Below are 12,706 nucleotides of genomic sequence, written 5' to 3' on the forward strand. Positions count from 1 at the left end.
GCATCACGGACTTAGGACTGCTGTTGTGGAGTTACGCAATTTCCCTTCAAACTTAGAGGTTGGGTGAAGATTTGTCATAATAAAAACAGGAATAAGGGGAAATATTTTTTTATTTTAGTCTGGGATATTAGCTACCCCTCTCCCATACTGTTTAAATAAAACATAGACTGGTATGCAAAACCTGCGTCATGCTAGATGGATATTGTACTCCAACCTCAGAAATCTGTGGCTCCTTTGCTGCTTGTGGGCTGAGGCCATCCATCCTGTCTTTGAACACCTGTCAGGTTCTTTTAAGACATCTAGTAGAATGAAGACCATTGGTATTTAAAATAGGCATGGGGCAGAAACTTAGAAATCACTCTGGCAAAGCATCAGATTCTTTAAAACGTTGCTATTACCTACATATTAAAAAGCCAGTTCCAAAAGAAACCAAAGTCCCAGTAGGGCCTGGTTAGTTTAGTTCTCAATGGCTCCCATTCACTTCTAGGGGATATAGTAAATGCACTGCAGTCTAGGACACAGCTGAGAAGGAGCAGCCTGCTTTTCTGTCCAGGTAGTTAGATCAGTAGGGCAGGTTAGCCCCTGCTCAGTGGTAATACGTACACATTCCTTTGTTCATTCCCATATAAGTGAAGGTCTGATACTAACTTGCCTTACCCTGTGGGGGTAAGGAAAATGGCTGGACTCTGAAAGCAACCATGTAGTGGTGGTCAAAGTCCATTACTCCTGACACCTGACATCCTGGCTTCTGTAGGGAGCTCATAGATACACACACACACACACACACACACACACACACCTCTTTAACACTCTGCCTGTCAGTAATGATAAGTAATTTGGTTATATTTATTAAGAAATATTACAAGTCATCTTTCAGATGAATTCCTTCTTGTCTTTGAGAAAGCACAAACTTAATGGATTTTGTAATATAAAAGAAGAATGGGAAGGTATTGACTAAGGAGCGATATCAAGACAAGGAGGATACCTGCATTGTGGCCCATTTATTCTCCCTATTTGTCTAGTCCCACGATTACTTGCCAGGGTTGCTGCAACCCTGCACCAACAAACAATCCAACAGTGACCCAGCAAACAGGGATTTTGTGATCCTGTTCTTTTTTTTTTAAGGTTATTTTTGTATATCTTTTAGAGGTTTTTAAATATTACGTGGTTTAGAAGGGCTTTTCAATAAATAAAATAAGCTTGTGCATGAGAGGCTTTGGGAAGAACCATTATTCTCGACCATCAGCCACTGTGTCTTGCTGATAAGAATGTGAAGCCCCCACAGTTGAGGACAGAAAACGATGTTCTTCTGGTGGTAATGTCAAATACACTGTTTGCATCTTTCAGGCACCAACGCTTGTGGAGTCAGTAATGGAGGCTGCACTCACCTCTGTTTTGCCAGAGCTTCTGACTTTGTTTGCGCTTGCCCAGATGAACCAGATGGACGGCCTTGCTCAAATGGTAAGTTGCTTGAGCTGCAGACCTTCAGACAGGAATCACGATGTTTTTGCTCCTGCTTCATGAGGACTTTTTCTGTGGAGTTTTTTTCTGTGAAACCTAAATAAGCCACCTTCAGATAATAGAACAGCCTAGGCGGCAGAATGCAGTCTTGTCAAAGCATTCAGATCAGTGCAAGAAATCATTATCCTGTCTCCTCTGGACTTGGGCTCCTTATGAATTTGAAAACTTCTCTTTGAAATTCCCTTCCGTTCTCCAGATGTCCCAGATGCATATTTTAGCATTCTGGATGGATCTCTGAAGAATATGGTTCAAAGCAGTTTGTTGTATTTCATTGGCATTTTGTGTGCAGTAACTTTAAAAATGTATGTGCATATAACATCGGGGATGGTTGGAGACTGGCAAAATAAGAGCACGCCAATATTTTCTGCTGCTCCCATACAGGCTGTAGCAGCCCAGTTAAACACCTGTAGCTACACTGCAGTTTTTGTTTTCTTAGGAGCAGGTCACTGTTAGAACCACAGACAGAACCTTAACTGCCTGCTGCTGCGTCTGGGGGAACAGATTGCAGTTTCTGCATTTCTGCAAGCTGCGTTTGGCTTAACTATCTCCCCTTCCTAAGCTTCTGTTTCCCTTTCTCTTTGCGTTCTGTGTAGTTCCTGGCATGGGGCCTTCGATTCCCGAGACCACTCGTGCAAGCAAAAAGAGCCAGACCCCCGCTGGTAGATCTGGCTCTTCGACAACCAAACCCCATATATCTTTGGAAACGACAGAAGCAAAGTGAGTGGCTTTAAAAGATGATTGTGACGAAAGGTGGTGTCGAGTTCCTCACTGACTCTCCTGCCCCAGCAAGGAGGAAAGAGACTATGCAGGAATTCTTGCAGTCCTTAATAGGATGGTGATATTGGGGGGGGGGGGTGCAGAGCTGTTCCATTCATGTGTACTGTTCAGCTACTGTATTCTTTCCCCCTCCTGCATGTCACATTAAATGTGATTCAAAAACACATTGGGCATCTGGACCACCTTTCCCCAATCTGATCTGTTGTCAAACCTCATGTCCAGCTGCCTCAGTTGGGTTCATTCTACTTGGCCAGAAGTTACGTTGCAGAGGTTTGGACTAGATGACCCTTGGGGGTCCCTTCCAACTCTTAATTCTGTGACTTTTCACTACTTTCCTTTTCCCCCTGTGTAGCTGCTCTGACAAAAAGGTTGGCCAAGGCTTGTGCAGCCGAGCAAGTGAAGCTGTGCCGGCAACCACTGGTGAGTTTTGACATTATCCCGCATTGCCCCAGGCTGCACCAGATCTTTCTATGTATCATGTTGGAGGCCCAGACACAAGACCGATAAATCATAGCGTTACCAAGGCCTCAGTGTGGGTTAAATGCATGCAGATTTATTTTGGCTCATAGCAAAGTAGTCATGCGTTTGCCCAGCTACACACCCACTGTAGCCTTCTGGAATGATGGAACGACTCAGCAAATTTTGACTTCTAGTAAGGAGATGTTGGTGTACAAGGGAGGGAGGGAGGGAATCAAACCACTTTTACTGCGAGTCCAAATACTGCATGATATAATTTGGTCTTTGCTTATCAGCCCTCCCCCCAAAAATGCTAATTAGTTACTTCCTGATAAAAGGACTTGGAAAAGTTTCTAGGGAAGCGTAATGAAATTAAAGAAGAAAAAGAGTTATTGGGAATAGGTGTAGATGGTTTAGCTAAAGCAGATCGGAATTATAAGCAACTCAGATGAATTTTAGGTTACTTGTTTTGTTACCCAAAGGTGTATACAACATTTACACAAGTACAAAATCATTTCGTTCTTTTGGCTGACCAAACACATGCATCAAGAGTTAAAGAGATGGGCTAAAGGAAAACACTCTTGGAATGGAAGAATTGCCACGATAAAAATTAAAAGGCTGTCAATATTGTTGTTGCCTTTTCTGACTTTCTTGTAATTCTGTACAAAAACTAGGGCCCCATCAGCACTGTCAACATGCACACATATTTACACACAGGAACACAGGATGTCATCCTCGATCTAACCTGTTGCCCTCTTTCAGGAGGACTGCACGTCAGTTACATAATCGGAGGCCTTCTCAGTATATTGATCATTCTGCTGCTAATTGGTGCTGTGATTATATACAGGTAATTTCCTTGCCCTACTCCCTCTGTGCTTCTGAATTCATCTTTTTGTTGGAATACTTCTGACAAAGCCCAGGCCTTCCTTGCTGTAGTTAAAAATGCCTCATTGGAGCCAATGCCAGAGGACATAGGCATGTTGGTCTGCAACAGGTGTGGTGGTGGCATTCCTGGAGACGTAATGAGTAAAAAGCAAAGTTGTAACCATAAACAAGGGAGGCTGAGATGCTAATGCTCCTAACTTACAGTTTTTGCATAATGTTGTGGACAGTTCCTCCTCCTCTCCCATTTGCCTCTGAAAAAATGACAGCATTGGTTTCAGGGAGCAGCGAAGAGTAGTTTTAACTGCAACAAATACTCGATTCAATTTTTGCCCTGTAGAAAGTTTTTGTTCCTGGGAAATTGTTCAAAGGAATCCTGTGGAAATGTGCACATGCCTTGGTTTGGTTCTTAGATATTGACTCTTTGAACTCTGAACATTTTGCATGAATGTGATCTCTCTTGCTTATCAGTGGAATTGCCCCTGATTTTCCCACTGGCATGCAAGTAAATAATTTTTTGCTGCCTCCCATGAGTGCAGTTGTGATTTGCTATCTGGGATGTTTGCTATCTGATATAAAAGTCTTACTTATGGTTTGAGAAAGGAGAAAATACAAGACCATAGTTATTTTTCCGATAGAGTAGTAGTGCAGAGTAGGGCTTTAGCAGTTGAGGCTCTTTGTTGACAGTTGTATTCCTGCAGGCACAAGAAGTCCAAGTTCACAGATCCTAGCCTGGGCAACCTTACCTACAGTAACCCCTCTTACCGGACATCTACCCAAGAGGTAAAGATTGAAACAGTTCCCAAGCCAGCCATGTATAACCAGCTATGCTATAAGGAGGTAAGAGATGCCTTTAGTCATCTGTGTCAAGCCACTGTGGTTTTAAACATCAAATTGCAATAAGCCTAACTAATTTGTCTTATTCTCATCAGTCCTAGTTACCCTAAAGAACCCTGTCCTTCACCTCTCACATTATTAGAAAGCCACTGGCATGACTCATATAAGTTAACCAGCAATACTATTTATTTGATGCTTTTGTCTTGGGGCACCTGTTGCCCAAAGGAAATGAAGAGTTCACTTATTCAGAGTTTTAATTCCTCTATTCAGCCAAAAAAAAAAAGGAGTCCAGAGTGGCTTGCAAATCACTGCAACAAGACAGTCCCTGCCTCCAGGCTTAAAAAGATATGGCACAAAGGAAAAATGGATTGGGAGAGAGGAGGAAGTGAGACAAATTCTTAGTCACAGTTTCTGTTAATGGCCATTGGGAGTGGAAAAGTTAATGGAGAGGAGGTGCCAGAAGTTGCTGTCCTCCCAGCTGTTGGAGTGGCCCTGCATCCCTTCCCTTCCACCCTCTGCTGCAGCCTGATGGCAGGTGACAGTTGATGGAGGGAAGAGTCAGACTTCTCAGCAAAGCTCGGGGTGCTGCTGCTGCTGCTGCTGCTGCTGCTGCTGCTGCTGCATCTCTTCTCTTCCCCTTCTCTGGTTCAGGCTGATGTAAGATGACACCCTCCCAGTTCCCACCCCAGTGCCTGGTGGGATCCCTGTCGTTCAGTAGTCCTGAATGGCTGTATGCAGCTAGACAGGTGCGCCTGTGCACTGCATGGATCGCCAGTGGGAGGGAGAGCAGACCAATGGGAAATTGTTGCATTTGGAAGGGCACATGATGGGCTGTGATGTCTCAAAGCACTTAGTCTCTCTGTCTTTCCTCCTCAGCATCTTTCTCACCCCCCTGATAGCCTTTCACCATTCCTCTTTTGACCTGCCCACAGCCTCATATCAGGTATCACAGCTCTGCATTTGTGCAGCCTCTGCCTGCCTTATTCCTGTAGTGCTGATGAGTGGCCTAATGCTGTCTTATATTACTTGCTTCTTGGCTGGCTTTCTCTCCCTCTCTTTTTTGTGTGTGTGAGTGTGCGTGCGTGCGTGTGCACACGCACCCCTGAAATACTTGTGTGTTTGTGTGCTGGGAAAGAAGAGTGTTTTTGCCTTGGTTAAGTAATTTGAAACTGCTTAAAACTTTACAAAATATTTGTACCCCACCATCATACATGTGCAGGGTATGATCAGTAAAGAGGTTTTCCCCCTCCTGGAATTGGTGAAGCACAGTTATTGCTAACTTTCCTTGCCTCCATGTTTCCTTGCCTCTAATTTTCCTCTCCTCCATGTGGAATCTGTGTGCACCTTGCTGTTTTTATGAGAGTGTTCTTTAAATCTTTGCTATTTTAACATAATTACTGGTTGGACTGATCTGTGCAGCGCTTCTTAACTTCAGTGTTTATACCCATCAGACCCATTTTGCGTAGAATTAACCAGGGTTGGCTTCTGTGTCCCACTCAAATACAGACAACATTTTTCAACTGTTTCCAGTACATTTCCTGTACTTTGGAACAAAGCTCAGGATACAGAAGGGTGACTTATGAAGCATCTAGTGCACCCCACCAGATGCTGTTGGTCTCAGATTCCTACCATCCCTAGTCAGCATGGTCAGCACCATGGTTGGCCAACCCTGGTGTAGTGGGAGACATCCTTCTAAGAGTCAGTGCCTGCATTCTCATAGTCTAATCTGCAGCGGCTATTCTGGAGCTGAATCTTAAGTCTCCTAGTTTAATGCTTGATTTCGCCAGTGCTCCTTTTCACTACTCATGATTTGGGAGATATTACTTGTCCTCCCAATTTCTTCACTGCCTGTAACATCTTTTCATGAGTTGATGGGATGCGCAGTTTGTAATGGAATTGCCAGTAACAGCCGGTCTGCTAGGAAACGCAGCACGTGATGCATCTAGATAGTATTTCATGCACACAGACATTTGAGTTTGGCAAACCTGTGAAAGCTAGCTCTCTTTTCTGGTGTGTCCCATCCCATGACCCTGGGATTTTTGCTCCCTTTCTTAAGATAGGTCAGGGACCTCCACAGTGAAAGAAAACGCCTTTTTGTCTGCAGTGGGGGTTTTTTTGCTAGCTTTTGAGATCTACTTTAACACCATATTTGGGGGGGTCAGAAACTGTTTTTTCTTTCCTCTGTTCAGTCTGGCTAGTGACCTTCTTTCCTTCCCTCCCCTGCTGTGCCCAATATTACCATAGTGTGTGGTTACACCTGGTTAGTTGGAGCACCTGGAGTCATTTTCTCTGTAAGCACTTCCTGCTTCGTGGCTGTGTGGGCTTGGTCCAACAAGCAGAAAGTTGCCGTGGTCATCTCTTTAGTCCCTCCCAAGTGTACAATGTGACTTTGTCCACATAGTAGGGAACAGCCTCTTGTGGGTTTCCTGCACTTCAGTGTTCTGGCACCTACTTTTTCCTCTTCAGCTCGCATGTCTCATGTTATTGTCTCTATCCACAGGCCGGCCCTGATCACAGTTACAGCAAGGAAAAGATCAAGATTGTGGAAGGGATATGCCTCTTGTCCAGCGATGAATCAGAGTGGGACGACCTGAAACAGATACGGAGCTCTCGGGGGTGTATCCTCCGTGACCACGTCTGCATGAAGACTGACACGGTCTCTATCCAAGCCAGCTCCGGCTCACTGGATGACACCGAAACTGAGCAGCTGCTGCAGGAGGAGCAGTCAGAATGCAGCAGCATCAATGCGGCAGCGACCCCTGAGCGCCGCGGCTCCCTTCCAGACACAGGCTGGAAGCACCAACGCAAACCCTCAACAGAGAGTGATGTCTAAAGCACACAATGAGACGCTTGTCCCTCCTCTGTCACCTTTCGCACTGATGAGATAGGATCTTGCCCGCAATTCCAGGAGGAACTCAAAAGAGACTTGCCTCTGTGTCACACAGAGCCCAGAGACTTTCTTTCTGAGAGGAGCCTGAGCTTAAACTGCCTTTGTGGCAGGTGGGAGACAACCTAGAGACTCTTGGCTCACTGTTCATTGATGTTTATTTATATGTCCCCTTTTGCTAGAAGCTGTGGTGTTGAATTCAGCCGCAGTTTTCCCAGCTGTGTCCGATGCAGCTTTCATTCGGTCTAGTGCACCAGCTAGCCATGGACTCCAACGCCACCAGGGAGGGATGAGTGTTTCCGAAGTTCCCTGCTCCTGATACTACTACCTTTCTTCAGAGTCTGTTGGCACTAACTAGGTTTTGCACTGCGCTCTTTCTGTCTTAAATGAAAGGGTTTGGGGCCAGGTAGAAGTGCCTGAAGTGAGAAAGGTGATGTAACAGCGGGTCACTTTTGCAGATACTTGTGCGGGGAGAGCAAACAACAGTTGTAACTTCACTGGAAGGGGCACTAAATTTCCATGACCATTTTTTTTTAAGCTGTGGGGAAACACCTGCGAAATCCAACCTAGGGTGTCAGGAGTTCAGAGGGTAAAGCATTTGAGTCTGTTGCTGGCAACAGAGGTTGCTCCTGCCACAGTTTGGTGTGGCAGAATGCCCACTCCCTTCCTAAAACATACTTCTGGTTTTTTCAGATTGAACTTAACACATCTGTTCCCTGGAGGGACGGCTCGCTGTTTTTATTGCACTTCCCATTAGCTTTGACTTCCGAGGAAAGCGCCGGGTGCAATGGTATTTTATCATAACCTTCCTTAGTTAGTCAAGTCACAGGCCCATCCTGTGGAAATGTGTGCTACTGAAAACAACGTTAGCCTGTGGAACACAAGTGGGCAATATGTTTTATTTGTTTGTCTGTTTTGGAAATGGAATATAAGTGGTCAGCGGGTGTACCTGAAACATCAGGTGCAAGTTCCAGCTCCAACATGCTGCTGGACAAACCCAGTAGGGGACATTTTCTAAGCCTTTTCTTGCCAGCGTTCCTGATTGGAAGTTCTGGGCGGATGGGTCTGCTCGCACCTTCTTCTAGGATCTGCTGTGTGGGTTGAGTCGTGTGGTGTCAAAAAGTGGGTGTGTGCAATTTGAGAGATGATGAATGTGTGTGGCTAGGCAAAGGCAGGCAGACGGGGAGTCAGGCAGGGCACCAGAACTGTTTGACTGTGTAAAGTTCCTTTCCTCCTCAATGCAACTAGGTTAAGATTTCCATGCTATGAAGGGAGAACCAAGGCTAAGAAACTGCCTTTTCAAAATGTTTTGCAGGTGGCGGTTTGTGCAACCAAATACTTCCTCCGCCAGTTCCAGACATGATTTGGCAAGATAGCACTTACATTGAGGGAAGTCCTATTCAGAGCTGATAACCACATTATTTATTCTCTGGGAATATGCACCACTATCCCCTCACCTTGCTCCTGCAAGTGCCTCTCTTGTGATTAGTGCATGATGTATAGACTCTGCTTGTGTGAGTGTGACACTCTGACGAGCAGCACAGGTTCCCTGTGGCTAAACAGTTACGTGATCTGATTGCTTCCTCTCATCTAGTCCAAGCAGGGAGGGTGCAAGCATTAAAAAAACCAGCGATCCAACTCTAGCAACCTGCCCCCTTGCAGCTTTCCCTCTATAACAGGTCTATATTTCCGTCAACAAGGCAACCCTCCCCCTTATGTGTCTTGTTGAGTTAAATATTTTATTGCACACCTAAAATCATATACATGAATATGACAATTGTGCATTTTTAATCACATTCATTGAAGGAGTCCATGCACAAGAAAGCTAGGGTGGGTGATGCGTTTGTACAGTGGCAATTGTGCTGGTTGCTGCGTAGTGTGTGAAGCAGTTATAAGTAGTGCATCTTTGTCACAGACACCTTTTCTTTCTAGATGGTCCACAGAAGACATGTCGTGCTTCTGCCTGTTCCCTCTACCATCTCCATCCCTGCTCACCTCTGCTATTTCTATCATGTTTCTTTACATTTGCTGCTGATCCTCTGTTGCCTTCGCCCACACATATTGGGCATGTTTGCACACACTCAGTATTGTAAAAATAAAACAGTGGAATTTTGGGTTGCAGCAGGAACAGTGCAAGCCAATCATGGTGCAAGACCAGCATTCCTGACAATTAACCCCAACCTTTCCCAACTTGTAGCTGGGAAAACCTCTTGCTTTCTCATCTTGAGGAAGGTATAAATTGGAATTATTTTGGGAGCCGAGTTTTGTATTTCAGGGGAACATGCATAAAGCTCTACTTCTGCAGCATCACACAGCAAAATCAACCTGTGCTTAAAAGTTTCAGTACTGTGAGCAAGTCTTTCTAGGACATGTTTATATTCTTCCATCAAAGACACTCTCAGTCTGACTGTTCAACCTCAGAACCGTTTTCCTGTTTTACCTGCTATTACTCTCTCTTCCTTTATTTGCGTGTCATTTATTGTGCTTTGCTCTCCTAGCTATCCATGTGAACTAAGAGTTGCATTCATTGCTGTCTCTGCATCAGCAGAAAAGACTTTTCTCTGTGCAATAAGACTTTACTTTCCACTCTTCGCCCTTGCATCTACTCAAAATCTGCTCCAGAGTTTGGGGGGATGTGGGGACTGTGGGAGACGAGAGAAGAATGTGAAGTTCTGTTATGCGAGCAGAAGTCCATTTGTGCAGTGTTGAATTCCACCCGAAGTCTCTCATACTTTCATAGAGATCCATGTATTGAACCACACCAGCTCTTGTGCCTGCATTCATAAATCCGTAAGTGGCTGCCACCACCCCCCATGGTGTTTGACCATTTTCTCTACATTCTCTTCCTTCAGCCATTATTTTCCATTGGCATGTGATTCTGACCCATCCGAAAAGATAGAACTTGAGGATCGAAAATTTAAAAACGGCAGCTTAAAGTCCAAATTAAACCAATTAGCTGTATTTATGTTATTAAAATCACTCATCTACAGGAGCCATCCACACTAGGCTCACTTTATTTGGGGGGAGTCTGGTGAGGGGAGACAAAACAAACAAACAAAGCCTGTAAAAGACAATGTGGAGAGCACTTGCAGGAAGGCAAACAGTTACGCACCCTGCCTAGCCCACTGGTGATCTCTTGAAAAGGGACTTTGGCTTGAGGAGATCTCTCATTTACATCAATTATATCAGTTTCATGGGCCGTGAAATGGTAATATGAACAAGGGCAAAGTCAAGTATAGCCCTTTTGAAAAAGACAGCACTGGAGATCACATTGTGCTAGTTGTCTCCTGGTGCCTTTTGTAGGAGGCTGGAGTAGATCACTCTGGGATCCCTTGCTGTTGTGCATCCCTATGAAAAGTTGGTTAGAACTGAGGCTTGGAGCAATGTTGTTATTAGGCTTTCCCCCTACTTCCAGGGGAATATATTAGATTTTAATTTAAATATATTTATTTGGGTTGGCTCCAATGAAGCTTCGTCAGGCTGAAGGGATCTGTGGGGGTAGGGTAGCCCTGCTGCTGAAACCATGGACAAAATTAAGGCCATGTGCATTTGAAAAAAGAGTTTAGGAAAGATGAAACCAGACACTTGGCACTGATGAGGGCCGCCAGGCCAGGGTGAAGTGTTGAATATAGGCAGTTGCAATTAGAAGAAAAAATATTAAAAATGGAGGCTGGGAAATAATTGAAAAATACTTGTCCTCTTACAAGTTCAGTTAATCAACAGAAAGAGTGCCACTGCCACTAATGTCTCCCCTTGTCTTTCTGCAACTTTTTATTGCACATTCCAGTCTACATAATGACCTCCTTTCTCAAACCCCTTCCCTTGACCCATTTGACCCCTAGCAGCCCTCATAATGGCTGCAGAAGATTGGAAGAATGGTACCTACAGCTTTATTCCTACTTGTGAAGTAAGCAGCGATGAGATGCGCAAGCAGCCTTTAGCCAATGCTGCTGGTAATATGGGACTCTTCACTGCCAATGCTGATGAAGCAAAGTCTCATTGCACTTGGACTTTGCAGAATGTGGAAAGCCAGAAGTGGGGACAATCTCGCGAACACTGATTAACTATGTAAAAAGAACATCCTGCCTCTGTCTGTCTTGAGTTGTTGGCAGCAATTTCCCTACCTTTCTGTGTAATGGTTTTAAATGTTACTCACTGGAGAGATTGGATTTCCCCTTTCCCCCCAAGTTATTTAACTACTATGCTCAGTATTTTAGGTTTGATGATAATTTAATATAAATTTAGCTTTTCTTAATCGCTCTGCTGGACTTGTGAGTTGTGAATCACGAATGCTACCCAAACAGGCCACATGAAGGCTCATCTCGTTTGAAGAAGCGACAGAGTTGGGACCAGAGCAAACAGATCCCATCACACTCTCACCTTTGAAGCAACAACTGGTTTAGGATTTGGGTGAAAGCAGGGGAATGGGAATTAACTGTTACGGATATTACATATGGCAGGTTATGGCACTGCCAAGGACTAACACCAGAAATGTCTGAAGCTCAAATTAGTAGGGCTGCTGCTTGCTTCCCTCTGGTATTAACTTGGCATTTCATAGAGCCTATTACGACCCCATGAAGCTTAGAGGGTTTTTGCATTTCTCATGCTGGCAATTTAAATGTTTACAAATGAATCGCTTAGAATGTACACACTTCTGCTTCTTGTCCCTTACATTTCTGTGCTTCCCTTTTAGTTCAGTGTGTGTCCCTGTTTCTCAATATACTGATTGATCCCAGAATCATGAGTCATAAATCAAACCAAATTGAAAGTTTACAGTGCTTTACTACATTTCTAGATGAGCAGATTACAATAATTCAAAACGTGAAATGATTCTTACAAATAAAATGAGAACTTACAGAATAATGACTAATTACCTTATTAGCTTCCTTAACAAATCTAAACACTAGTCTAATTTAAAAATAATTACTAACCAAAGTTTGTAGCTAGTTAGAAAATTAATTTCTATTAACCTGGCCAAGATTGTTCCTAGTTACACACTCCACAGCTGGTATTGATGTAAAGAAGTCATTTTTAGTCCAGAAGCAATTATTTGACCATTTTGGGGTCCATTCTATTAATGGACAAAACTATGACTTACAGCTTCAAACTTTAAACATCGAGTACCTAACTGCCCCAGACTAATTTTGTGGATTTGATGACACCTGCAGCTGCATCCATAACTTGATGGCTTTCCCCCATCTGCTGGTGGTCAGCTTTGACCTTGGCAATGGTGCCTTTGGCATGACTTTTCTGTCCTGCCTTGCACCCAGTTTCTCAAGTGTAGATGTAAAATAATGTTCCCCCAAAGTTCAATATATCAGTAAATCAGCCATGTACCTTCTGTGC

General features: G+C 44.1%; 1 protein-coding gene across 3 annotated transcripts in view; it reads left to right on the forward strand.

The window, feature by feature from the left end:
• The window catches only part of LRP4 (LDL receptor related protein 4), a 100,594-nt gene extending 88,587 nt beyond the window's left edge, over window positions 1-12,007 (forward strand). For 2 of the 3 annotated variants that reach the window (XM_082223250.1, XM_082223251.1), the window contains exons 33-38: window positions 1,348-1,461; window positions 2,115-2,238; window positions 2,651-2,718; window positions 3,517-3,601; window positions 4,338-4,476; window positions 6,974-12,007. In XM_082223250.1, the coding sequence (XP_082079376.1) occupies window positions 1,348-1,461; window positions 2,115-2,238; window positions 2,651-2,718; window positions 3,517-3,601; window positions 4,338-4,476; window positions 6,974-7,306 (863 nt within the window). In that variant the 3' untranslated portion in view covers window positions 7,307-12,007. Of the gene's footprint in view, window positions 1-1,347; window positions 1,462-2,114; window positions 2,239-2,650; window positions 2,719-3,516; window positions 3,602-4,337; window positions 4,477-5,349; window positions 5,417-6,973 lie in introns of all 3 variants that reach the window. The other variant, XM_082223252.1, reaches the window with a different exon arrangement.
• The last annotated feature ends 699 nt before the right edge of the window (window positions 12,008-12,706 follow it).

This window comes from Podarcis vaucheri (assembly GCF_965113315.1).
Source record: "Podarcis vaucheri genome assembly, chromosome: 1".
In the NCBI taxonomy this organism is placed as follows: domain Eukaryota; kingdom Metazoa; phylum Chordata; class Lepidosauria; order Squamata; family Lacertidae; genus Podarcis; species Podarcis vaucheri.